Source organism: Podarcis melisellensis (assembly GCF_964234715.1).
Source record: "Podarcis melisellensis genome assembly, chromosome: 13".
NCBI lineage: Eukaryota > Metazoa > Chordata > Lepidosauria > Squamata > Lacertidae > Podarcis > Podarcis melisellensis.
In genome coordinates this window covers 34768255-34795950 of record NC_138545.1, presented here as the reverse complement: position 1 = coordinate 34795950, position 27696 = coordinate 34768255, and the positions used below count along the sequence as shown (strand labels likewise).

General features: G+C 44.6%; 2 protein-coding genes across 3 annotated transcripts in view; both read left to right on the top strand.

Moving 5' to 3' along the window:
• The first annotated feature begins 546 nt into the window (after positions 1-546).
• Positions 547-12152, top strand: PHB1 (prohibitin 1). The gene is made up of 7 exons (XM_081884412.1): positions 547-670; positions 1399-1532; positions 3750-3911; positions 5843-5985; positions 7185-7301; positions 9676-9771; positions 11129-12152. The coding sequence occupies exons 2-7, from the start codon at positions 1445-1447 to the stop codon at positions 11339-11341; spliced, it is 819 nt and encodes a 272-aa protein (XP_081740538.1). The 5' UTR covers positions 547-670; positions 1399-1444; the 3' UTR covers positions 11342-12152.
• A 1548-nt stretch (positions 12153-13700) lies between these two features.
• Positions 13701-27696, top strand: part of ZNF652 (zinc finger protein 652) — a 38237-nt gene continuing 24241 nt past the window's right edge. The window contains exon 1 of one of the 2 annotated variants that reach the window (XM_081884063.1): positions 13701-13837. The gene's annotated coding sequence lies outside the window, so the exon portion shown is untranslated. Of the gene's footprint in view, positions 13838-18280; positions 18437-27696 lie in introns of those variants that run through there. The other variant, XM_081884062.1, reaches the window with a different exon arrangement.

Genomic DNA, 27696 nt, shown 5'->3' with positions numbered 1-27696 from the left:
AGAAAAAAACTAACGATATCGTCGGTAACTATAACGATATCGATATACCGCCGGTAACTATATCGATGACGGTAGCAATAACTATACCGATATCGTCAGTAACGATAACGATAATGGTATCGTTAGTAGCGATATATATCGCGATACTATATCGAGATACCTATATAGATATCGTCGATAACGATATCGATATTTACGATATCGATATCGATAATGTAATGATGAGAATGACACGTGTCCAGCAATGGGTGTGGTGGGGAAGAAGCTCCATATTTGGGAGGGGGCGCTTGTTTCCCCTCCCGCACTGGCACCGCTGCCTCCTGCCCTTGGTGCTTACAGGTGGGAACGAGAACCAAATACGGCGGACAACAACTCCCAGGATCCCTTTGCGTTGCCCCAAAGGCGAAAGAAGGAGGCGGTGGTGCCGCGGTGCCCTTCGGGATCTGTAGTTCTCACGCCTTCCAAGGGAAGGCCCTGCCGTTAAGCGCCCTGCGAACGGCGCAGCGCGTGGACTGGGGAACTACCGATCCCGTCAGGCTTCGCCGCCCTTTTAGGCGGGAGCCAATCGCTGGACGCTCCGCGGTCGCGCGGATTTTGCGTCATGCCTCGAGCGACAAGGACCAGGTGGCTCGGCTGGGCATTCACGCGGAGGTCAGCGCTGCGCTGCGAGGTGAGAGTCGAGCGAGGGAGGCGAAGGGCCTTGGCTGCTGCGCCCTTCGCGCCCCGGAGCCCCGGGAGGGCTGGCAAACGGTGCTTGGCACGCCAGCGGCTGCAGAAAAGGAAGAGAAAGGGGAGGGGAAGATAGGGAAACGGAGCTGGGAGAGCGCGGAGGTTAATTAGTGACATAAAGTAACGAGGTAAAGTAGGAAAGGGAGAAAGGTGCTGAGAATAATATTATTGTTGTTGTTGTTATTATTATTATTATTATTATTATTATTATTATTTTATATCTATACCGCCCTTCACCCGAAGATCACAGGGCGGTTTACAATAGAAAACACGAAAATATATAGCATAATTTTAATAATAATAATAATAATTCAGACACACCCTCCCCAAACAAACACAGTTAAAAAGGCCCTTGGTTGTTCCTAAGCTTGGGAGAAGAGGAAGGAGGCGGGTAATGCAAGGCTGGGAAAGGCAGTGGTCCCTGAGAAGGGGGAAATATGGGGTTGAGGTGAGAGACGAGTGTTGAAAAAGCACAGGAAGCTTCTGTTCAAACTGTGTTCCAGATGCCTTGGAGTGCATTGCAAGCTGGGGGGCTTTGAATCCTAGGACTGGAGAGATGGAAGGTACCCTGGTGGTCAAGTCCAACCCCCTGAAGTGGTATCTTTTAGGAAGCCGTTTCGCTGACTGAGTTGTCTAATGCTGCTGCATCTTTCCTTTATGTTTAAGTAGGTGTGACTTTTTCGGCAACACAGGAGGCAGATTTGAGCTGACACCGATGGCTACCAAGATCTTTGAGACAATCGGCAAACTTGGCCTGGGGCTGGCAGTTGCTGGCGGAGTCGTCAACTCTGCTCTTTATAACGGTGAGGAGGCCTTTCCTTCCATAACACTGAGCTGCTGCATGACTACTTTTGTTTATCTGGAATTCTTCAGCCCAAAACAAACCACACCCTCTCATGATTTTCCTGTGGAATAAGATTGGGAGTCTACAGGATCCTATCTTTTCCCACAGGCTATGTAGCAGTGATTTTTATAGAAAATACGAGGGTCTGGATCCTCACCTCTGTAGGTGCTGCAGGCGGAAAATAAAGCACAGCAGTGAAAGTACAGATACGGTATTTCTGCTGAATATGGTCTACAGCCGTAGTAGCTAAAATGGCGCCCTCCAGTAATTTTTGGATTCTGGCTCCCGTCAGCCCCAGCCAACAGAGGGAATGGCCAGGGCTGATGGAGTTGTAGTCCAGAAAGATCTAGAAAGGAACCACCAAGTTGGCCATCCCTGGTCTACTGGTGCTATAGGAGACAGTCGCAAATGCTTTGGCTGCAACAAGCCTAATTCCCTCTTTCTTATAGATCACTTGCACTTTGGTAGCCGTTGAGTTCATCCAACTTAGGGCAGTGCTGTTGGCTTCACCTGGTTCTGTAATTTTGTAGTGGGGAGAAGGAGGAATGTGCTTATTTAGTCCTATTTATGGGCAAACTCGTTCTCTGAGCACCAGCCCTTATCTTGCCAAAGTGGCACGTTCCACACACAAGAAGGGTGGCTTGGACAAACGCCAAGGCCTGCAGAAGTACAAAAATATATTTGGGGACTGAGCGTGCTCAGTGTGCATAGAACATTGATGGCTTGGTGAATGGAATGACATACCTTGGAAGGGGGCATGGCTGGTGGAACTCTAAATCAGGGTGGATAAAAATCAATGATTAAAAAAAAATTTAAAATTTGATTTTTAAAAATTTAAATAAGATTTTTTTTATTTAAATCAGATTTTTAAAATAAAATGCTTTTGGAGGAAAAATCTTTCTAAAGATAGTTTTCTATTTAAGTTACATTACCGTCCTAAGGCTATTCATGAGCAAATAAGGATTCGTTTTAAGTTTTTCATGTGTGCTAAAACTCAGTCTAAGGTTGTTGTTTTTTTAAAAACCACATCAGTTAACAAACATAGATACATATGCGACGATGTTATTGTTTTAGTTAAATGAATTGTTACTAATGATTATTTTTCTCCTTCCAATAAAGTACAGCAGAAAATTTGTCCATATATAAACAGTTAACTTATTAAACCTCACAATAATTTCATAATTATCTGTCTATGTATTTCTAATAGTATAACTAAGCCAGTAATTTTTGATATAACTGTAAAGACTACTCTGAAAATTTATTACTCCAAAAATGAAACCTTCATCTGGTTGTAAATATTAAGATTATACCAGCAAGAATGAGTCTTTCTGTTAAAAAAAAAAATGATTTAAATCAAGTCTTACTGACTAGTGATTTAAATCGTGATTTACATCGATTTGATTTAAATCAAATCCCAGCTCTAAATCAAGCACTCCACAAAACAACTTGTTACAGGACCTGTTTGGCCCATTTGTAATGTTTGTGTGTGTATTTTTATTAAATTTCTGAAATTTTACACATAAAATTCCAATACCTTTAAAAAAGAAATTACTTTTCTATTTTTGACTTCCCAACCCGTTTTCCATGATGTTTTCCTTTTCACCCCCTTTGCTGCACCCTATCCGCACTCTTTTTATCATAGTCCTCCTAGCGCAATAGTTTCTAATCCTTTCTTTTGCTCATAACTCTCATAACCTGTTCGCGGATTCTTCATGTTGTAAAATTTCTTCGAATAATCCAAAAGGGGCTTCCATTCTTCAGGCCCATTTGTATTCTTTAATACAGTGTCCCTTTAAGAATGCAGCGGTGAGGTGGAAGAAAAAGAAAGGCCAGTCCACGAAGGGAGTAGGACAAATGGGGGGTAAGGGGGATGTATTGGTAAGTGTTCAGGGATTTGAACATGTGCTGTTCAACTGATTTTTCTTAATGGTTTTTAAAAATGGTTTTTCAGGAGTGTGGATGGCGCAAATGTAAAATTTACATTTCTTGATCTTTTGCCTCTGGCCCCACTCACCTTTGTCATGTGCCCCCGCCCAAAAAAAAAAGATGTCCGGAAGAACATGTAAATGATCCAGGTTTACCTAGAATCTGGGCGTAGGAATCGTCACATAATTATTCAATCTTTCTTCTTTGTGTTTTGAGTGCAATGTTGCTGAGCTGTTTCTCTCTTCTCTAGTTGACGCAGGCCACAGGGCTGTCATCTTTGACCGATTCCGAGGCGTCCAGGACATAGTGGTGGGAGAAGGGACCCATTTTCTCATTCCCTGGGTGCAGAAGCCGATCATCTTCGACTGCCGCTCCCGCCCACGTAACGTTCCTGTAATCACTGGCAGCAAAGGTGAGCAGTGGGTGGGTGCAGTTTTTTATCCTCGGGAGTCGGAAGTTGGGTCTGGGTGACGGGAAACTAAACACAAAGGCGAGCTGCCCTAACTACATACCAGCTTCTGACCCCAAATGCATCATTTTTTAGCAGCAGTTATAAAGGCTGCTTTAAAATTGAGAAAGAAGCACATCCATTTGAATGTGTCCTTTTTCATAATGTTGCATGTAGTCATAGCAAGGGGTGTGTGGGGTGTTAGAGGAGGGGTAATACCTCTGGTGGAATGCGGGTGGTGCTGTGGTCTAAACGACTGAGCCTAGGGCTTGCTGATTGGAAGATTGGCAGTTCGAATCCCCGCAACAGGGTGAGTTCCCGTTGCTCAGTCCCAGCTTCTGCCAACCTAGCAGTTCAAAAGCACATCAAAGTGCAAGTAAATAAATAAGTACCGCTCCGGCAGGAAGGTAAACGGTGTTTCTGTGCGCTGCTCTGGTTCGCCAGAAGCAGCTTAGTCATGCTGGCCACATGGCCGGGAAGCTGTAGGCCAGCTCCCTCGGCCAATAAAGAGAGATGAGTGCCGCAACCCCCGAGTCGCCCACGACTAGACCTAATGGTCAGGAGTCCCTTTACCTTTACCTAATACCTCTGGTAGGGGACATGTCATATTCCTCCTGGGGTGGTTTGTCCACCTTTGGTCCCCACCTTGCACCCAGCTCTCACCCAGGACACCTAGAAGATCCCAACATGCAATAGGAGCCACACCCCGAGAATGGCTTTGACTGGCTAGCTGAACCAGGTGAGGGTGGTCGGTGGGTCTCAAACCCTTGGGTAGCTAGGTACTTCCCCTGCATGCGAAGACAAGCTCCGGCAGATTGAGTGAACAAAACCAATACAGTGGTATTGTACCTCGGGCTAAGTACTTAATTCATTCCGGAGGTCTGTTCTTAACCTGAAACCGTTCTTAACCTGAAGCACCACTTTAGCTAATGGGGCCTCCTGCTGTTGCCGCGCCGGCGAAGCACAATTTCTGTTCTCATCCTGAAGCAAAGTTCTTAACCTGAAGCACTATTTCTGGGTGAGCGGAGTCTGTAACCTGAAGCGTATGTAACCTGAGGTACCACTGTAGTGGATCCAACAATCAAGAAGGCAGTTTCTGCACATGCTGTAGAAGGAGGTGAGGGACAGATGGGGCATATCAACCTGGGTGGGCAGCCCATCTAGGAAAAGGAAAACTTTGATCTTAAACCACTGCTGCCTTTGAGGGACATCTTCAGGAGATGGAAAGCCTAAGGAGTAAACCCTATACAAATTTGGAGTCCCTAAGATGGTTGAATGGCACCTTGTACTGCTCCTTCCGGCAGCAACTGCAGCCAAGCTGGTGCCAAACATATTGTTCTGCTTTCCTTTGGACCACATCAGCGAGGCGTCTGGGCAGCCCAGGAACTCTGTACGCAATGCCCTGGCTTGTACACCAGGGAGCTCACTTTGGTGCTGCTGACACAGCTGTTCGACTTTACCCACCAGAGGCGTGCTCCATTGTCTCTCAAGACGGATAGATGCCGACAACAACAGTCATAGCCATCTCAGTGCTGCTGCTTATGTATCCAAAGTGGGGGTGGCATTAGCAACTTTTTGGGGAGCCCCAGGGTTTGCAGAAGTACATAAAATCTTTAGAATCCTCTCTTCCCAAGAGCTCACTGAGTAGTGAGTGTTCTGAGCAGGATATTGGAGTTGCTTTTGGGAGGGGGCAGGAACTGAGAACTGGGAGTGGGGGACGGAGTTTGGAATCCTCGATGCCAGCAACATTTTGTTGCGGGTCCCATCTGCAAACCCCTAGAGTAGTAGTGGTGGAATTTGTGTCGCCGCCGCCAACCCAACTTAACATTTTGACCTTTAGCACTTGCTGAGACTCCTTCCTGCTCTGACCCTCTCCCTGCTCCCTCCCCCGGTAGATCTACAGAATGTGAACATCACACTAAGGATCTTGTTCAGGCCGGTGACCATGCAGCTTCCCCGGATTTTCACCACGATCGGCGAGGATTACGATGAGCGGGTGCTGCCTTCCATCACAACTGAGATCCTCAAATCTGTGGTGGTAAGGGCCAAGGAACAGCTAGTGATATTCCTCTTTTCATTGGAAGCCTGGAGCCCTAAATGGCAGGGGTGGGGAACTTTGGACTGCAGCTTCCATCATCCTTGACTGTTGATTATGCTGGCAGGGGCTTCTGGGAGTTGGAGTCCCACAACAGCTGGAGGGCTTCAGCTGCCCCTCCCCTATCTTTGGGCCTTGCTTTCCTCTTTTCTCATCCTCTGAAGGAAGGAAAAGGGGAGCAGTTGTAGTACAAAGCCAAAGGAGAGATCTTAAGGGGTACATGGAGACCAGCAGCACACCTTGGGTCACAGAGTTTTCTATTAGGATTGATCCTTTTGAATACTAACCAAGGGCCAAGCTAGATGTGAGAGGGTTAAACTGCCCAGGTATAGGGCGGTATATAAATTCTAATAATAATAATTAAAATAATAAATGGTAGGTGTGGCTGGCCTGATCCAGACCCTGATGTGGGCAGAGGGGCTTTTACCCTGTGCCACTGCTGCAGTTCTGACCTAGATCACCTCTTCCCACTGTTTTTCTTTTTAATAATTTTCAATAGCATAAACAGTGTCATGTCTAGCTCAGTGCTAACTAAAGTGGTAAAGGGATGCGGGTGGCGCTGGCGGTCTAAACCGCTGAGTCTCTTGGGCTTGCCTATCGGAAGGTCAGTGGTTCAAATCCCTGTGGCAGAGTGAGCTCCTATTGCGCTGTCCCAGCTCCTGCCAACCTAGCAGTTCGAAAGCATGCCAGTGCAAGTAGATCAATAGGTACCACCGTGGCGGGAAAGTAAACGGTGTTTCCGTGCGCTCTGGCTTCCCTCAGGGTGTCACGTTGAGCCAGAAGCTGTTTAGTGATGCTGGCTACATGACCCGAAAAGCTGTCTGTGGACAAACGCCAGCCCCCTCGGCCTGAAAGCGAGATGAGCACTGCAACACCAGAGTCTGGACTTAACTTACAGGGGTCCTTTACTCTTTTTTTACTTTTTTTTTTTTTACCTTAACTAAAGTGGTATTGGATAATGTCTCAGATTAATGGGAAGGTGTGTTCATGCATTTGCCTGGATCAGAGGATCCTGACTTGGGAATCCACATCCAGCAGCGTCCCTTGCAGGCTCCTTAGGGTTATGTTTTAACAAGGGCTCGCAGCTTAACAAAAGCTCTTTGGTTTACGTCCGCATTTATCATTGCTTGTCTCCTTTTTAGGCTCGCTTTGATGCTGGCGAGTTGATCACGCAGAGAGAACTCGTTTCCAGGCAAGTGAGCGAAGACCTCACGGAAAGAGCAGCAACTTTTGGCCTCATCCTAGATGATGTTTCCTTGGTAAGAGCTACCTTCTAGTTTGGTTTACAGCGGGGAAAGGAAGCTTGTGGCCCTCTAGACCTCGCTGAATTCCAGCTCCTATCATCCCCAGCCAGCATGGCCAGTAGTCCCTGGTTGTACTCCAGCAAATTCTGGAGCAGGCATAGGGAAACTCGGCCCTCTAGATGTTTTTTGGGACTATAAATCCCATCATCCCTAGCTAACAGGACCAGTGGCCAGGGATGATGGGAGTTGTAGTCCCAAAACATCTGGAGGGCCGAGTTTGCCTATGCCTGTTCTGGAGGATCACAGGTTTCCCACTCTTTAGGGACTGGACCCTTCAAATTCCATTCTCTGCACCACAGAATCTGCAGTGATAAAACGTTCAGGGTAGAGCAAGCAGAAGATTTGGATCGGGGAAATATTTACTGCTGAAAGAAATATGTGTTTATTCAGAAGCTGTTAGGTTTGTGTCTTATTTTCTCCAGAGTTAAATAGGTTAGTGATTTTGTTTTTCACCTGCCGGACATGCAAACTTTAAGGCCATGGTTAGCCCTTCCAATACCGCAAACCAATAGTTAGGTCTCGATCGCGAATTTGGTCAGCTACTGCAGCCGGTTTGCATAATTCAGGCTGAGGTTGTGTTTTGACCCTTAAAGTGGGCCTATCAGCCTTCAGATGTTGTTGGACTGCAATTCCCATCATACCCAACCATTTGTAGTGCTGCTAGGGGCTGATGGGAGTAGGAGTCTTAACCATCTGACAGGTCACGGGTTCCCCATCAAAGGGATGCTCAAAGTACAATTGGGAGAAGTGAGGAAGCTTGGGGGCTCCCTCTGCTGGATGCAGTGAGAGGTTTGGGAGGCTATCGAAGGTTCCAACAAAAGCAACACAAAATTCTCAAGCCCCTCGGTGGCGTCTCTGTCAAAACTCCAAAGCTGTTACCACCATATGCTTAGGAACCTTGACAATTGAGAACCAGGATGTGTGTGTGTGTGTGTGTGTGTGTGTGTGTGTGAATGAATGAGTGATTTTCCATCTCTGCTTCCAGCAATGTGGAGGAAGGCCAACATTTCACCAGTAGTTCTTAGAAGTCTAGATTCTAGAACAGAGCTTTCAAAACTGTGTCGCAACACGTTGGTGTGTCAGCTGCGGTGTGTAGGTGTGTCACGCGAACGCACCCCATGCTCCTCCCGGGTCTGGAAAGGGGTTAGTTTAACCTCCTGTTTGCTAGTAAAACTGAATTACTGTGTCACGAAACGATGCATGTCTATAAAAAGTGTGCCACCAACATGAAAAGTTTGGAAAGCTCTGTTCTAGAATATGGTATACTCTGGCTTTGCAGTGCTGTTTGCCTGTAAGAACGCAAGAACTCAGCCAGCCACCAACAACAGAGATGCGGTAGTCCTATGATTCCAAGAAATGGAGAAGAGGGAAAAGTTGTGAATAATGTACTGAAGAGCTTTTCAATAAATTATTATTTTATTTGTATGCCACTTTCCCACTAAAATATAAAGCAAAAAAAACAAGTAACAAATTTCATAATAGCACAGCAAAACAAAAATATAACAACATACAAACCCCCACCCCCGTATTTCAATACTATAAATTTAACAAGATTGCTTAAACAACATGCAACATCTTATAGCAAGTAGAGCAGAGGGAGAAACACACACAGAATCCAACAGGAAAAAATGCTTGATTGAACTGAATTTTGAGTTTTGGCTTTGCATCGCAGTCATTGATAAGGCTGATGAGGTTGATGGGTCCAGCAACACCTAGATTGCCCGTTCCTACTTTGGAACAGCCTCCTAATCCCAGTACCCTAATATAGCTAACTGAAAGTGCAGAGAACTGAAATAATCACATCTTCTTCCCCTAATTTACTTCCCTACCCCCTTCATCACCCCACCTTCCTCTGTTGTTTTCCTTATGTTGTTTGCCTCTGTGTTTTTTTCATTCTTTTCTAGACTGTAAGTCCTTTGGGGCAGCAGAGACCTGTCAGACCTGTTTGTAAAGTACCAAGTCTGTAGATGTTGCTAACCTAATCAATTAAAAAAACCAGCAGCCAATGCAGTACACATGTTAAGCCAGTGGTGCTTAAATGAAACCTGCATATAAGCTGTGGACCTTACCTCCTTTTGGGACTGATCATGTTTCTCCAGATTTGGTGCCTACTATTTACCATCTTTTCAGCACCGGGGTTAAGGCATATTTTTATTTACCCAGTCATTTTTAATTTCTATAATCCCTTGGCCGTCTTTGTAATTACTTTGTGTTATATTATGTTTCAGTTAAGCCTCTGTCCTCTTGTACATCTCCTGCCCTGGGAATCTGGAAGTAAGACAATAAAGAAATGTTTTTTTGAGCACGTGCGTTTATTCTTCCCTCTTAGACACATCTGACATTTGGAAAGGAGTTCACGGAGGCAGTAGAAATGAAGCAAGTCGCACAGCAAGAAGCAGAGCGAGCCAGATTCATCGTGGAAAAGGTGAGGACGTTGAGCTTGCCAGCTGGCCTCAACATCTGTCGTTGTTTCTTGCCAATGCAACAACCGAGGTGGGGTTTTTTCCACCTCATTCAATGTTCCACTTGCTTCATGTTCTGCAGAACCCATCCCTTCCAATGCACTGTTTCCTGTGTTGCAAATGCTTTAGAGCAGCTTTGGGGAATCCGTGGCCCTCCAGATGTTGTTGGACTACAAATGCCATCAAGCCTGGCCATTGTCTGGAGCTGATGAGAGTTGGGAGTGAAAAAGGATTTGGAGGGCCACAGGTTGCCCACCCCTGCATAAGAGACATCAGAATCCTCTGGTATCAGACCAGAGGCATCCTATTTTCTGCAATACCAGCCAGATGTTCTCTGGGAAACCTACAAGCAGGAGAAGAAAGCAACCGCCATATCCTGTTTTTGCTCCTCAGCGAGTGGAACTGCTTCTTGAAATCTGGAGGTTGCTCGTACCTGCCATGACCCATAGCCACTGTAACAGACTTACAGTGTGATCCTAAGCATGTTTACTCAAAACTAAGTCCTACTGAACTCAATTGGGCTTGGATTGAAGCCTTGGAAGACTCCATGAATTTGTCTTAACTCGTTTTTTGAAGCCCTAAACTGGCCCTTTTCATTTATCTCATTGACAGGGTGGCACTGTGGGTTAAACCACAGAGCCTAGGACTTGCCGATCAGAAGGTTGGCAGTTCGAATCCCCGTGACAGGGTGAGCTCCCGTTGCTCAGTCCCTGCTCCTGCCAACCTAGCACTTCGAAAGCACGTCAAAGTGCAAGTAGATAAATAGGCACCACTCTGGTGGGAAGGTAAACGGCGTTTCCGTGCGCTGCTCTGCCTTGCCAGAAGCGGCTTAGTCATGCTGGCCACATGACGCGGAAGCTGTACGCCAGCTCCCTCGGCCAATAAAGCAAGATGAGCGCCGCAACCCCAGTCGGCCACGACTGGACCTAATAGTCAGGGGTCCCCTTTACCTTTAAACTGGCCCTTTTCATTTATCTCATTGACTGTCCTGTAAAATAGGCTGGGCTGTGAAAGATGGTGACTTGCTTGGCGCTGCCTAGGTCAGCAATTGGAGCCTGGTCTCTTTTTCTGACACTCCTATGGCTACTGAGCATGCTGAGCCATCACTGAGTGTATCTGTGCATGCAAGTCTGCAGATAACTGCTGCTACTCTGGTTTTCTTGGGTGCCTGTTTTTGGTTGCAGTTCTGTCGGCATGCGCCACCTGAGTTCATTATTATTGGGGGCACATGACCTGTTTATCAGCACTGCCTTTGACCAAAGTTCACTGTCCGTATCTTCTCTCTATCCTTCCCCCCCCCCCACCCGGTCCCCTTCACAGGCAGAGCAGCAGAAGAAAGCCGCTATAATCTCAGCTGAGGGGGATTCGAAGGCAGCTGAGCTCATCGCCACGTCGCTGTCTTCAGTGGGAGACGGCCTCATTGAGCTGCGCAAACTTGAGGCAGCCGAAGACATCGCTTACCAGCTCTCGCGCTCCCGCAACATCACCTACCTGCCCTCAGGACAGTCAGTGCTGCTCCAGCTACCACAATGAGTGTCCTGACTCTCCCCATCCCCATGTTTTTTTCTACTGTTCCCTTGAAACTTAACAGATGAGTCAAAAGTATATAATCACTGAGATTTCCCCATCTGGGGCTTGACAGATAGCAGGAAATCAAATGGATTTAAAATCCCTCGATCTAATTAAGGCAATCTCCCTTTCCCACTCTAGAATATAATTTTTAGCAGATCAGTGCTTGGAATAAAAGCTGTAAAGGAGTGGGGGCTGTTTGTTTTTGTCCACTGGGAAAGCCTCTTGTTTTGGTAAGCCCTTGCCATAGCAGCCTGCGGTCTGTGTAATCGGAACTAGGCCAACTTTGGTTTGCTGCTGTTTATGGAAAAGAGAAGGGGTTTTTTTTCCTTGCCCCTTCTTTCCTGCCAGATCTAGTGTCATACAGGTAGCATATCAGCTCCTCTTCCTGGTTTATTTCTCCCTAATGTCTGGTTCTGCAGTAATGCTTCAGACTGCAACAGCGCAGATCTAAAACACCTGATATAGTTTCAGTTCTGTATAGATCTGAGATTATAATGTTCCCATATGTGGAATTACAGTTCCTGGGGACAGCTCTCTCTCTTCTCTGTAGCTTGTATCTGACCTTGTGCAGAAAAAGGCTGGCCTTTTAGGCAGCAAGCATCTATTCCACATGTCTCAAGGCCCAACTGTAAGAGCGGTACTTATTCCACTGATAGGCTGCATTCATGAGTGTGTTATTGGGGCTCTTTTAATTGAAAGATGTTCACTTTAACAGTGAAACTGCAAAATATGAAATTGTACTAACCAACCTTCAATAAATGAACAAATAAAATGCCCCTTCTTAACTGTGTGGTTTGTATTTAGCATGTGGACAGTGTTACTAAAATTTATGGTTGTGTTTGCTTTTCACAATTTGCATTTTCCATCAGAGGCGGGGAGGAAAATCTAGTGAAAAAATGTTGTGTGTGGATGGCAGATTGGGACTACAACTCCCATTAACCCTCAGCCAGGATGGTCAGTGATTGAGGATGGTGGCAGTTGTAGTCCAACAACATTTGGAAGGTGCCGTGTTGACTGTCTTGCACTCAAGTAGTCCCAGGAAAGCCTCTAAAATCTTACAGCTGGTTCTGCAAAGGTGAGCAAAAAAACAGGATTACCCACCCCACCCCGCTGCTGCCCGGTTACTGAATTTAGTGTTCATTTGAATGTTAAAGGGCAGGAACTGCATTTGAATTGTGTGATTGGCACATGCCTGGGACATAGCGAATCAGATTCTGGGAAAGATGCCTATCAAATTAATGCTTAGTTTCCCAATGTGTTTCGTTCATGGGCCTCATATTTCCACAGAAGCAGGTTTCTTTATATCCAACTACGTTCTCCTCAGAGTAAAGCCCTTGAAATATTTGGGCCTACGTTAGTCCTCTTCATTTCAGTGAGTCTACTCTGAGGAGAACTAACATTGGATGCATATGTTAAGACCACTGGAAGAAAAAGACGTCCTGCCCAATGTTTTTTGAGACATAGCTAGGCAATAAATTGAGAAGCTTGTATAATATTAAGAACAAGGGCAGAAAGGTAATTGAAGCTAGGTGCTGTTCACTGGCAGAGTCAACAGATGATTCCTGCCACAGGCCATTGTTACATTCTGGGCTGGCACTCAGAGCAGCACGTAGCAGCTGGATCTAGCCACTCTTTAAATTCCCCACAATGCCCTGGGCCTAGCATTGCTCTGGGGCATTATGGGAAATTAATGTGATGGCTAGAGTTAGCTGTCCAGCCCTGCTTTGCCACCGCAGCCAGGGCTCACTGACGGAAGAGATGACTCACCAAAACACATTTTGCCCAAGGCCCCCCTCAAATCTGCCTTGTAAATTGAAACGTATGTTCAAAGTGTTGCATGGTCAATTTTGCAGTGCTTGTTTTCACAAGGCTGTTTTTGGCTGCCTACAGTGCCCCCACCTTTGATCTCAATTTTCACATGAAAGGACATGTCACCTGGGCAGAGAAAGAAAGGGAAACTGCATAACAAACCCACACCTGTTCGCATACTGCAGCCATTTGCCAACACACAGAGCGACACACCTGCCCCTCAGCTGCAGATCTTAATCGGGACCGTGATTTCCCTGTTGGCACTGGAGGCTGAAGATGCCTAATCTGCTTTCCACATAGATGCTCCCTAGCCCTCGGAATATTTCTCATGGCATTTTTCTCCCCAGGCATCCTGGCTGCGATCCCAACAGATAATCTCCCTTCCATATCCTCCCTGCGGTTTCACTTGGCAGACGCTCCAAGCTTCAGTTCTTGCCGTACGTTGCCGCATATACTTGTCTTCCAAGAAGCAACGATCCCACTCTCATGCCAATGCGCAGGTGGTGTGAGAATGTTTCTTCACCTGCAAATGTAGAAGCTGTGAGGCAGTTTGGAATGTGCTTTTGGCTGCAGCGGGTGGAGAACGTCTGTGTGCCAACCTCACCATGATCTGCTCTCTGGGGAACACAGAAAGCAGTCGTATACCAGGTCAGATATTCTTTTACCATCTAGTCCAGGGTTGTCCAGGCATAGCCGACATGGTGCTCTCCAGGAGTATTGGATTACAACTCCCGCCAGTCCCATCCAGAATTGCCTATGGCAGGCATGTCCAAAGTCCGCTTCGGGGGCCTAATCCGGCCCGCTGGTCGGTTTAATCCAGCCCCTGTGGCAGTTTATTTCCTGGGGTAAAATCCTAAAAAAACCTCAACAGCTTCAATCCTAAAAGAAGTTCAAAGAAGCTCAACAACTCCACCCCTAAAAAACCTTTAAAAAGCTCAGCAATTTCAATCCTAAGAAAAGCCCAACAACTTTGGGGTAAAATCATAGAAACAGCGCAACAACTTCAATCCTTAAAAAAGGTCAACAGCTTTGGTTGGTCCTTTGGTCAGTCAGCCCCCACGGCCCTTCACTTCATCAAATCTGGCCCTCTTTGAAAAAGGTTTGGACACCACTGGCCTATGGTCAGGGAAGATGGGAGTCATCTTTCAACAAAATCCCCAGGGCTACCCCGATCTACTCTGTATAGCACTGGCTATACAGGTATCCCAAGTGGCAGGTATCCCAAGTAAGAATACAAAAAGATAGTACTTAATTATTGTTGACAGTATTCAATACCAATATGGAGGCCAGGAGAGAGCAAAAGGGATTATATGAGAGGTAAACATTTCCAAAATATTTTTGCTGTATTGTTTATATTCCACTTTTCCTCCAAGGAGCTCAAGGCGGTATATGTGGTTCTCCCCTCTCCTAACAACCAGTTCTATTTTTCTAGAAAAAAAGGTGCCAGAACTCTCTTATAATGGCAACAGCATCCACCTGGAAGGTGCCGGAACTGAGTTCTGGCAAGTTCTGGCTGAAAAAAAGCCCTGTGAGATAATTCAGTCGATGGTGATTGGCTCAAAGTTACCCAAAGAGCTTCATAAATGAAAGGGGATTTGTACACCAATCTCTTAAATCCTAATCTGACACACTAACCACGACACCATACTGACTATGAATACATCCATCAATGCTCGGGAAGGGACAGCACAGCCCCTTTTCCCACAGCCTGCCCTGACCCATTTGTCTTTTTTATATTTGTGTTATTAGTCATTGAAGTTTGTTCACTAAAAAGATGAAGCTGGCGATGATAATGATTATATAAAACCCTGCTTAAATATCAAACAAGTATATACAAATATCTTTGTTATGCCATATGTAGGTCAACACCAAGTCTACTCAGTCAAAAGGTTTCCACATATGGAATTCAGCCAGAATGGGCTGTGCACATGCATAATCTGCCACTGAAGATATCTTAAATCAAAGCTGGAATGATGGTTCCTGATGGAGCAGTTTTTGTCTATTGTTGGATGCCCCTGTACCTGTTTGTTCCTGAGGATGTTTTGGTCTACATTTGAGGACTTGGCCTTTAAAAAGAATGCACTGATTTGGGTAACACCTTGGCATGATAGTTCTTGAGACACACCCAGTCACTGTTCGTGGAAAGAATAATAAAAAGGGGGAGAATAAAAGACAGACTAGAAAAACATCAACCACCACCCAACTACCTTGAATAAAGCATCGTTCGTATGCTGCATACATTTCTACCTTCTAATTTTCAAAGCTGCTTTCCCCTTGGTTTCTAGGTCCGCTAAGCCTAACAATCCTGGTATTTATGTTGGGATAGACTAAAACAGGCATAGGCAAACTCGGCCCTCCAGATGTTTTGGGACTACAACTCCCATCATCCCTGACCACTGGTCCTGGTAGTAGGAATGATGGGAGTTGTAGTCCCAAAACATCTGGAGGGCCGAGTTTGCCTATGCCTGGACTAAAATGAATGACAAGAATGCCCACTGGAAACAACGGCAGCTTTTTCTTATGGGAGCTTAGGATGTTGCCTTGCACTGAGTAGAAGATAGTGGTCTATCTAGCTAACAGTCATCTATGCTCACCGCCAGTGATTATTAAGAATTGCAGACAGGATTATTTCCCTAGTTACCCGGCAGTGCTGGAGACTGAACCTGGGGTTTTTTTCTGCACACAAACCAAGCGCTCTACAGTACTTCCGTGGAGCAGTCATATAAAAAAGGTCATTTGGAGAGCTCATTATTTCCTAAGGGCCTTCGGATAGCTCCCATTGTTTCCAGTGGCAATGGGCATTCTCGTCATTAATTTCCAAAGTGTAAATTGGATTTGTTTTCCCCTCATGGATAGCAACCACTGCTACTATTCTGGCTTCATTGTGATATAAGTAAAAAAACCTGGTCCTTTTCCCTTATGGGGTACTCAAGAGCCCATATAGAGTCTTTTTGTAGGTTCTCTGTCGGTATGAGAAAATAAGAGAGACCAACCAGAGAATATTGAGAAGCAAAGCAGCTAGTAAGCCTGATCTTTATTGACTGTTGCAACAGGGTGCTCCCCCACGTGTAGGAGAGAGGAGGAGGACCTTGAACAATGGCACGCCAGCCATTTTGAAATTCCCTGCCCTGGAGCTCAAGACCACCCCTCCATACATCATACCTACATCACAGAAAAGGCGGTCTACAACAGAAATTTGAATGTTGTTGTTTTTCCTGTCTGCCAGGTTATCTGATAATGCCTTATCTGATTGCCTTTTCTGGTAGTCTGGCCATGTCTTTGAGATAAAAAGGTAAAGGGACCCCTAACCATTAGGTCCAGTCATGACCGACTCTGGGGTTGCGGCGCTCATCTCGCTTTATTGACCGAGGGAGCTGGCGGACAGCTTCCAGGTCATGTGGCCAGCATGACTAAGCCGCTTCTGGTGAATCAGAGCAGCACACAGAAACGCCGTATACCTTCCCACCGGAGTGGTACCTATTTATCTACTTGGACTTTGTGCTTTTGAACTGCTAGGTTGGCAGGAGCAGGGACCAACCTTGGCTCTGTGGTTTAACCCACAGCACCACCCGTGTCTCATTCTTTCAGATGGTAATTACTTAATTCCTGAGACAATGGGAAGGTTATTTCACCTCCTCCCTCCTTGCAGAGAAACACTTGTTCAGCTTGGGAGTCAAAATGGTTTCAGGACTGTCCCCCTGCACTGCTCCACACGCAGTTCACACACTCATGTGCGTGCCTGCCTGGCACATTTATGAACATTTATTATATATCTAAGACCTTAAAGTTCTTATGACAGTTGTGTATATTCTAAATAGATGGACTTTATCTCTAATTCTGAAATGTAAAGGACTTTAATGGACAAGAGAGAGAGCACTTTTAACTCATATCAATGTTTAATTATTGTTGTTGTTTTAAGTATTTCCCCCCATGCTTTTAACTGTTTTTATGTTTATCTGTGAGCCGTCTTGAGTTCCTGCAGGGAAAACAGCGGGGTGTAAATAAATAAATAAATAAATAAATTTTATTAACAAAATTCCTAAAACAGTGACCCACCCTCGCAAAGATTAACTGAAGAGCGTGCATTCTCAGTGCACGGACTCCGTGCTTCCCACACTTTCCAACCACCATCAGCAGCTGTAGTATTTATTAAAACCTTCCACAGAAATACTGGGGTTTTTTAATTTTTTTAATAAAAAATTAATAAAAATAAAAAACCCCGATCGGTCTTAATGCACACAAACAAAGAGAGAGAGAGAGAGAGAGAGAGAGAGAGAGAGAGAGAGAGAGAGAGAGAGAGAGAGAGACACGAAGGATAAACATGGAAATGGCGGGATATTATAATTGCTATTAACATATATATTTCAGTGAAACTAGCAGAATTTCGTAGCTGCCGCTGGTCACGCATGCGCGGATGGCTCCCTGCTTCCCTCCCGCACCGTTTTGTTTTGTTGGCCCTCGGCCCCGCCCCTTCCTCCCGTCTCACCTGAGGCGGTGAGAGCAGAGCGCGCGAGCGCGGAGACGTTGATTCCTACCACGCACGCGCCGCCGTCCCAGCCAGCCAGCCAGCGTTCGAGGGTGGAGGGAAAGGAACAGAACGGCCGCGCTTCAGAGAAAGTGGCGCTCGCGCCTATTGCGCGCGCAGGTTACGAGCTGGGCGAGGGGCGGGGCGGCGAACGGAGTAAAGGGGGAGGGGGAGGAAGAGGGAAGCCGCGCCGCGCGTTCTCGCGCGAAGTCCTCCTCAGGCGACGACAGCGACGACGCAAGCGCAGTCGCTGTCTTCCTTTACGACGAGCCAGCCAGCCAGTCAAGCCAGCCAGCGACGCTGAAGGAAAAGCGAAGAGAGCGCGCGCGGGGCGGAGGAGGAGGAGGGGGGAGGGTGTTGCGAGTGGAGCGGGCGGTGCTGTCGCGAGGCTGAGTGTCTGACTGACTTTGGTTGGCTACGGCGGCGGCCACGTAGCGCTGCGGCGGCGGCGGCCGCCGAGGGGAGGGCGAGCGACAGGGAGAGCGTCAGTGGGAGCAGCCGCTGGAGCGGCGGGGCCTAGGCCTGGTCCTGAGGCGGCGGCGGCGGCGGCGGACGAGGAGGGGGCTCGAGCCCAGGGGGAGGGCAGGAAGGAAAGAGGGCCCTGGCCGCCCCTACCTTCCCCCCTCCCCTGCCTAGGCATGGACCGCGGCGGCGGCGGAGGAGGAGGCGGAGCGGCGACGGAGGAGCAGCGCCGGTGGCAGCCCCGGAGAGTCCCGGCCTGGGTGAGTCCGTGCAGGAAAAGAGGCCCTCCGGCTGGGGAAAGGGCAGGCCGAGCTCCTCCTGTTCAGCTCCACAGCCTCCTTCTTTTTTGCTTAGTTGTTGGTAACGTGCCTCCCGCTTCGAAGTGCCAACGAGGCCCGGCTATGGAGCGTCAGGGAGGGGCGAGCGTGCACCTGAGCATGTGCAGAGTGCTCTTGCCTGCTTGGGATCTGGACAGTTGAGATAGTGTCATGGGGGCGGGGTTGGGATCGGAGGGTTCGGCTGCGGGAGCGTTTCTTCCTTGAAACTGGCAACCTTTTTGGACCACGGAGGAGAAAGGGGGAGAGATTTCGTGGGCCGAGTTTTTTTTGGGGGGGGTGGGGAGCTCAGTTGGTCGAAGAGTCGAAAGTTGAAGGGTGTGTGTGGGTTTTGGAAAGTTGAGGTGGAAGGTGCTTCTTCAGCAGAGAAGTTGGCATAGAGGGAACATTTGGTTTGGCATCACTTTAAAGGTTTGGCGTGGTTGGAGGAGGAAGTTGTGCCGCCTCCTGAGACAACTCTGATGCTGGGAATATCTCCGTTTAATGCGGATCTTGGGAATTGGGGGAAGGGAAGCAGTGTTAAGAGACTCCTTGCACCCTCGGGTGTTCTGTTACATTAGGTCCGCGAAATAGTAGAAAAGTTAAAAAAAGAAAAAGTTCCAGTACTGAAGTAGAAATGTTATCATTTCCCAACACACAGTGTTCCTTCTCTTCCAAACCACTGCTATTTGAAGTTTGATATTTGATATGATTAAATCCCAGATTTCCGATGACCAAACTCCTCATCTGCAAATAAGCTACAGGTGTCTAATGTTTGTAAATTGACTTAACTTCAACCTGTACATGGTTGGAGCAGGCAGATCAATGTGTTATGTCACACTATTTTCATAAAAACTTACCTTTGGATGATGTATCTCCATGCAACCTGAATCTAACTCCTAGAAAGTCTGGAAATTAATTGGTTCAGTCCTATTTAAAATCTCATTTTGTAGAAAAAGAAAGTTACACATTTGTTTCAAACATCATTGTTTAAATACTCCCTACTCTTAAAATGCTCCTCTGGTGATAGATTGGAGAATTGTTAGGCTGCTATACAGCAGACTTTTTGAGAGTGTTACTATTGCTCTTTCTCACAAGGGTACCAATGGGAGAACTCAGGTGATTTGTGGTGGAGAGCACCATGATGGTTCCTGGAGTAAAGCAGGAGAGACAAATGGGATAGTTTTGTTCAGGTGAAATAGGATTCGTAAGAAAATAGATGCAAATCTACTGTCCTTCAAATTGTGCGTGATGTGAGAATTAGGTATGTTCATGTAAGCTAGTCTCTGGGTGTCAGTAGTGGTTGCTGAACTTGAGTGGTGGAGTTATTCTGTACTCCAGATAGAAGTTTGTGCAACTAGAAAAACAATTGGAGCTATTTGCATGATGGATGGGGTTTACAGCTTTTGGGATGATGAAGATGGAGAAAGGATCTACTCAAAACCTTCTCGAGTGATGCAGTTAAATGTATGCCCTGCAAAGATTGTTGCACCAACTGAAACTAGGAAGAGATGTGATCAAAATCTGAACCCTTTCTTCTTGTGCCCTCTCCACATGGCTCCCTGTTCATGGAATGCTGTCACCGGGGAGGCTTGCCTGGCGTTTTTATTACATATCTTTAGGCGCCAGGCAAAAGTATTTCTTTATAATCAGGTTTTTGGCTGATTGAACATTCTTTTAAATTGGTTTGTGTTAGTTTTTGTTCTGTATTTTATGTTATCATTTTGTATTTGTATGTTGTGAACCACCCTGTGATCTTCAGATGAAGTGAAGTATACAAATAATAATAATAATAATGGTGATGGTGATGTTGCTCCTAAACAAGTTGTGGGCCATATCATAGAACTGAATCATAGAATTGTAGTGTTGGAAGGGACCTAGTACAACTCCCTGCAATGCAGGAATATGTAGCTGTCTCATGTGGGGATCGAACCTGCAACCTTGTCATTTTCAGCACCACACTATTCAGGCTAGATATATATTGGGAAGCCTTAGCATCAAGTTTGTTATGCTAGGTGTAACTGGCTAATGGTAGCAGCTGGCAACAAAGGTTAATGAGGGAAAGAGGAGGGTGGAGAGTTGTGTATGTGCATACAGGGTTGCATGACAACCCGACTCATGTGGGCATGCTCTTACTGCCCTTTACCCCCTACTCTTAATGCAGTATATGGATCACCTAGCAGATAGAATCTATTATGCTATCCCAGTTCAGATCCTTCAACTAAATATCCATTTTACAACACTTTAAATGTATGGAAAAAATCAATACAACTTAACAGGAAGGTACAGGGATAACTGGATCTTGACTGTTTTCACACATGAATACCGCATCCTGTAGAATTCTATCAGTTATATTTTATCTGCACAATCAGAATGAATTTCAGGAACAAAATGCTTTTTCTGTGCAGCTTGAGCAGAAGCAGTGCTATAGTTAATAGTTGCCGCTTGTATTCACTTACCCCTGCCCACTCCCGCGCTTACAGTTGTGATTAATATTCTTCTGTTATGAATGGTCTGTGTCACCATTAAGGAAAAAAAGGTAGGAAGAGTCCAGCATATACAGTGGTGCCCCGCAAGACGAAATTAATTCGTTCCGCAATTTTTGTCGTCTAGCGAATTTTTCGTCTTGCGAAGCACGAAATCCCATAGGAATGCATTGAAAATCAATTAATGCGTTCCTATGGTCAAAAAAGGTCTAAACAAAGCCAAATTTGGTACAACAACAGTTTATTAACTGCTCTTTAAAGTCACACATACTGTAAAGAGCAGTTCAAAAACTGAAGGGAAAATAAATTAACTTTATAAACAAAACATGTCTTTGTTTTTAGACGTCGCGAGACGTTTTCGTCTTGCGAAGCAAGCCCATAGGGGAAATTCGTCTTGCGAGGCAAATCGAAAACGGAAAAACCTTTCGTCTAGCGAGTTTTTTGTCTTGCGAGGCATTCGTCTTGCGAGGTACCACTGTATGTAGACTGTCCCTGGACCAAGGGACTTTTCTTAAGTTCTCAAAGCTTTTAACCTTGCTCAAGGTTGAACTAGCCAGATGCTTAACTGAGAATCAATCACAGTCAGTCCAAATTAAGACTTTAGAGCTATCTTGCCCCGAAACGGCAAGTAGATATTCAGTTTAAGGAATGTCTCCTTAAACCTTGGTTTAAGGAGACATTCCTTAAACGCTCATATATAAGCTAGGTTCCAAATGACTCCTTAAACTTTGGTTTAAGGAGTCATTTGAAACCAAGCTTATATATGAGAGTTTCTAACACTGGTAGGTAGTGTGCTGCCTTGGGAGAAATGGAAGTACAGTGGTACCTCTGGTTACAAACACTTCAGGTTACAGACTCCGCTAACCCGAAAGTAGTACCTTGGGTTAAGAACTTTACCTCAGGATGAGAACAGAAATCGCGCTGAGGCGCAGCGAGAGGCCCCATTAGCTAAAGTGGTACCTGAGGGTAAGAACAGTTTCAGGTTAAGAACGGACCTCCAGAACGAATTAAGTTCTTAACCAGAGGTACCACTGTAAAATAAAAGTCTTTGGGGTAGCAGCTGTTTTCTGTGTCGTGGATGTATGGGGGGGGGGAGCAATGATAGGGGGATAATCCAGAATTAGCAGAAAATTATGCCAGCATCTGGATGTTGGCACTAGATATTTCAGCTGCTGCACCTGTGGTAAGTGCTTATTTCCTAGCATACTGGCCCAGGGAATAATTGTACTGACTGCATTGTAGCTGCTTCAGTTTGAGCAATGAGAGGGGAAGAAAGGCTGCACTTGCTGTAATACCTTGTCATCTAAAATAATCCTTCCGAAAGTTTGAGTGTACATTGGTTCTTTGAGGGTGACTTGTATTTACTGAAATGCCTTCTGTAAAGGCATGTGGGGTTTAAAAATAATAATAGCCTAATTTGCCTAGGAAACTTTTGCAAATTTGTGTCGCAAATAGAATTTTCTATTTTAGCCTTTTTTATTAAAAAAAACAACAACACTTTGAGGAAACAAAGCTAAATCTTTGAAACAGCCACACTTGCCTAATATTGTATTTGCAGTTGGTATCCATTCACTTATACTAATCAACTTATGAAATGGAAACTTTTCCACCAAAAAATAAAGTGCTAGAAAGATTTCCTCTCCATATAACTGCTGCCTTAGCAGAAGCATTCATGAGCTGGGGTGAAATAGGATTGTACTTGGTAGATTGTGGCTACTTCAATCAGGACAGGTAGGGATGGGATGAAAAACTTTTTTCTAGTGTTTCTTCTAGATCTGGAATACGGTGGGATTACTTGATGGTGCAAGTGCTGGGAGGCTGTGTATGTGCTTGTGTTATTAGGCATGCTGATAACACTCAGACACTCCTAGGGTAACAGATAGTACAGTGTGTATGCCCGGGGTTGTTTTCAACAGGACTGTGTTCAACTTTTGGTCCTGGGGAAGTTTTGGCAGTGTCCATATTCAGACTGTAGTGATTTGAGATAATGTTTTCCATTAATTCTGCTGTAGTGTTGTATTTGCGCTTCATTTTAGTTTCTGTTGAGGTACATGGATTGCATAAAACAGTGGTTTAAAATGAGATACAGGGGATGGTTCTGTGTATTAAATTTCCATGATATGCTGAGTGTCATTCCTCTTGTCTTGTCTTCTCTCCTCTCCTCTCCTCTCCTCTCCTCTCCTCCCTCCCTAGGGTGTCCTTAATTGTTCCAGGACTGGCTGTGGTGTATATGTGATTATTTCAAGAATTGAATAGCAGCTTGTGTTGATTTGTGACTGGCCTGTCAGTTGACGTGTCCTCTGCATTCACTCTGGCAATACTATTTACAGCCAACATTATGCTAGCGTTTGTTGACTCCTGTGCAAAATTAATGTGTGCTACATTATGATGAGTTCATCTTGATAGCATGCGACGGAATTGTAGAAGTCAAAGTAGCTTATAAAAGCAATGAATACGCTGCAGCATGCAGATTTTATTGACTTTAACTGTGCATTGTTTTGTATCTCATGTCTCTAACCTAGAGAAACATTGGATCAGCAGAAGGCACAGAATAGTTACTATTCTTATTTATTTATTAAGAATATCTATATCCCACCTTTCCAACTGAATATTGCTCAAGGTGCCTAACATTCAAAATAAAAATGATAGCTACAATTCTGTGATTCTGTGTTGCTGTTGAGTTAATGCGTCCCTTGTCTTCTTTTCTGCAGCAGACCCAAGGTTTACATGATTAGTAAAAAAGACAAGGATCTTGTGAACTGGCTCAAAATCATGCTAGCACCTTGAGGAATCTCATTCTCTATTCCATTAGTCATTCCTTACATTATTTACTGGTGCCAGTTAAGACGGTCCTTTTTAACTTACAAGTAGGGTGATAATGATACTTCACAAACTTTTTAAAACTCCAGTCGTCATAGGGCTGAAGCTTATCAATTATTTTACTGTGCAATCACTTCTAGATGTTTTATGGAAAGTGATTCATAAACAGAACCAAAATGTAGTTTATTTACAGCTGACATAAATACTATAAATTATTGATAGTGTGTATTTTTTTAGTTTGGAGATTAAACAACTAGGGACTGGCAAGAACTTTTCTTGCCTTTGCATCATCTCCCACTTCCCCTCTTTCTAGTGTGCAGATTCTAGTGTGCTCAACAACTGCAATCCTTAAAAAAGCTCAACAACTTTGTTCGGCCCTCACGCACGTTCTCTTCATCAAATCTGGCCCTCGTTAAAAAAATCTGGGCACTCCTGTCCTATTCATTCATAAGCTTATATCAGGATGGATTAAAAATAGATTTTTGTTAATAATAATAATAATATCAATGGTATCAGTGGTAGTTTTGTAACAATATATCAATATCAATGGTAGTTTTGTAACAATCAAATAGTGGCAAATTGAAGTGAAATCTGAACTGTTTACAAGCAAATGCTTAAGTCTATACAGTAGTTTATATTTTATTTATTTAATCATGACTGCTAACAGATTAAATGAAACCAGTTTTCTGTGCATAAAAAGAACTCTGAGGAAAGAGATCTCATTTCTGAGGTTGATCATTATATATAGCACCCTAAATAATACGTTACCTGTTATTGTTGTATTTGTGTTGGTTCCAAGTTATTGCTAAGCTTTAGGCTCCATGAGGTGCCCATGGTGTAAGCTACCTGGTTTGCCTTCAAAGCCCATATGGGCAGCCTGGTACTCCTGTAGTATTTCAATGTTTGTAATCCTTGTATGACCACACTTAAAATACTGTACTGTGAATAGTTTGGGTGCCCAGTCTTCATGAGGGTATTGTAGAGCTGGAAAGGTTTCAAGAAAGGGAAATCAAAATTATCAATGGGCTGAAACATCTTCTCGATAAAAGAAGGATACATCTGCAGGGCATGAAAAGAGGTTTATAAAATTTTGTGTGATCTGAAGAAAGGTTGGTAACTGTCTCATTACCAGAACTTGAATGGTCATGATATTCAAGGAAATTAATTGATAAAGTTTGCTGCTACTAGATGCGTTAACAGCCACTAGCTTAAGTAAATTTTGGAAGAGATAATGGAGGATACGACTAATAGTCATGACGGCTTTAAGTTTAAGATACTTTACTACAGATCTTTACAAACTTTTCATGTTGGTGACACACTTTTTAGACATGCATCATTTCGCGACACAGTAATTCAGTTTTACTAGCAAACCAGAGGTTAAACTAACCACATTCCAGTCCTGGGAGGAGCGCAGGGAGCATTCACACAACACACCTAAACACTGCAGCCGACACACTAACGTGTCATGACACACAGTTCGGAAAGCTCTGCTTTACTAGATGGTTTGTTCCTATGATCATGTAAAGGCTCTTACATACGATCAGAGCTCCTCATTGTGAAAGGTTCTGTTGAATTTTAGGCTGTCTTTTAGCTGGTATAGTATTAGTTGTTGGTATCCATGCTTGTTTGGAAAATCTGTGCATTTGAAAATGAGAAACATGCTCTTGATGATTTAAACAACCCATCATTTGTTGTGCACTCAAGCACATTCACCTTCCATTTCAACTCCTATCAGACTTCCAGTTTTGCCTGGCATCTCCACCCTGTTCTGCTACTGCCCACTTTAGGTAAAGGTAAAGGGACCCCTGACCATTAGGTCCAGTCATGGCCGACTCTGGGGTTGCGGCGCTCATCTCGCTTTATTGGCCGAGGGAGCTGGCGTACAGCTTCTGGGTCATGTGGCCAGCATGACTAAGCCGCTTCTGGCGAACCAGAGCAGCACATGGAAACGCCGTTTACCTTCCCGCTGGAGCGGTACCTATTTATCTACTTGCACTTTGACGTGCTTTCGAACTGCTAGGTTGGCAGGAGTAGAGACCGAGCAACGGGAGCTCACCCCATCACGGGGATTCGAACAGCCAACCTTCTGATTGGCAAGTCCTAGGGTTAAACCACAGAGCCACCCGCGTCCCTTTACATATATGGTTATGACCCTATTATTTTCCAGGTGTGCATTCTCTCACTGCATTTGTGTGCACGCAGCCATTCATGTTATACTTAGATGGGGCAGAAGAATCAATTCATTTCTCAGTTGGGGTGAAAACAAATAGTCATCCTAGCAGCTGTCAGTTAAGTGTTGAATTAATTGTTGAAGTGCTGACACTTATTTTTGAAACGCACACAACTTATTTTCAACACAAAAAATAACTTCCCCTCTTCCCAATTTACAAATAGACTGTAAGTAGAAATTTATGGTTCCTTGGGAAAATCACCTGAAAAAATAATAACTTTGAAATTGCTTGATTTGTCTGGTATTGTGTTACAAATTTTTATCAAGCAATGCATTTTTAGAAATGGGAGAAAAATCAATAGAATATTATATGACATTAGGAAAAAGCTGGACTCTGCAGCCTGTTAAAATTATACATACACAGCAATTATTATTTTCCATAATTTTCTTTCTGTTAGCCATGGAGAGGTAAAAAGGTGAAACCCCACATCCAGCCACTAGATACCTCATTCAGCCATCCTTCTGGCTTCTACAATGTCAGCCATATTTCAAGCATATTTATGCAACCCCAAGGGCTCAGAACTTGCTTTTTCCATGAAAGATGAGAGTCTCAAGAAACTGAACTCTTATGCTTGGAGAGATGGTTCATGGAAACATGATAGCAGCTTAGTAAAATGTTCTGTGTGCTAACAATTCTTTTAAGGTTCAGACTGAAGCCTCTCTCAGGCTTTCCTGCTCAGTATGGGAAGGTTAGGCGTGGAGCAGGCAAGAATGGATTGGAGGGGAATTTGCCACTCCCCCTTACACATGTCATCTCTGTACATGTTCATTTCAATGCACGGATAGGATTTCAGGTTTTTGTGTTACTTTGGTCTATTTATTAATCACTGTAGATGGATTTTCATCTTTTTGAACTTTAGTTCAAAACTGACTTACTGAAATTTGTCATGTCTTCAATACATTCAGATTCATATACTACCTTTTTCATCTATTATTCCAGTGTGGCATTCCATGCTTTTATAGTGAGGAACACAGTGCTATTAGGGTAGAAGATTGAAAGCTTTCACTTTTGGTTTTGAATAAATCAGTTTGCTGATACACAAGCTTTCATTTTTCTTCCTTCATGTGTGAAGAAGGGAGAGAGAGAGCACATGTAGCAGATCAACACAGCTCATTCTTATAACACTGAACGATTAATTAATGAACAGCGACTGAGATTTGTTTCCTTTAATTTCCTTTAATGTATACTTGGGCTGTGTACACACCATACATTTGAAGCACACTCAGAGCACATTCCCACCCCCGCCCTCCGTGCTAAAAAAATATCCTGGAAGTTTGGTCTTCACGGAGCTACAGTTCCTCAGCACCTGCAAAACTACAGTTCACATGGTTCTTTGAGTGAATGTGCTCTAAAGGCATGGTGTATATGCAGCCTTGGTCAAGAATGTCAGTTTATAATAAAAAGCGTAACTATAGTAAGCATTGTTTCTTCGCAACCTGTTTTCTGTCCCTGTTCTACTCTAATCTTTTGTATAAAGCATTTGCTGAGATCTGGTTTAAATGTTTTATCACCCGCCTGATAGATTTTTATTAGGATATTGTGGGTCCTTCATGGAACAGTATATTAGACTTGTTTTAAATATTCCTTTTCTATACAGTTGCTTTAATATGAATGTCATTGCACCCTCCATTTTAGCAGGAAAATCACAGGCCTGCTCTGCTTGGCACAG

Bases quoted from the DNA above. Each gene is read 5' to 3' on its own strand.
- PHB1 (XM_081884412.1), top strand. From the start codon at position 1,445: ATGGCTACCAAGATCTTTGAGACAATCGGCAAACTTGGCCTGGGGCTG. The intron at 5,986-7,184 runs GTAAGGGCCAAG...TCTCCTTTTTAG, and splicing joins AGATCCTCAAATCTGTGGTG to GCTCGCTTTGATGCTGGCGA. The intron at 9,772-11,128 runs GTGAGGACGTTG...TCCCCTTCACAG, and splicing joins CCAGATTCATCGTGGAAAAG to GCAGAGCAGCAGAAGAAAGC.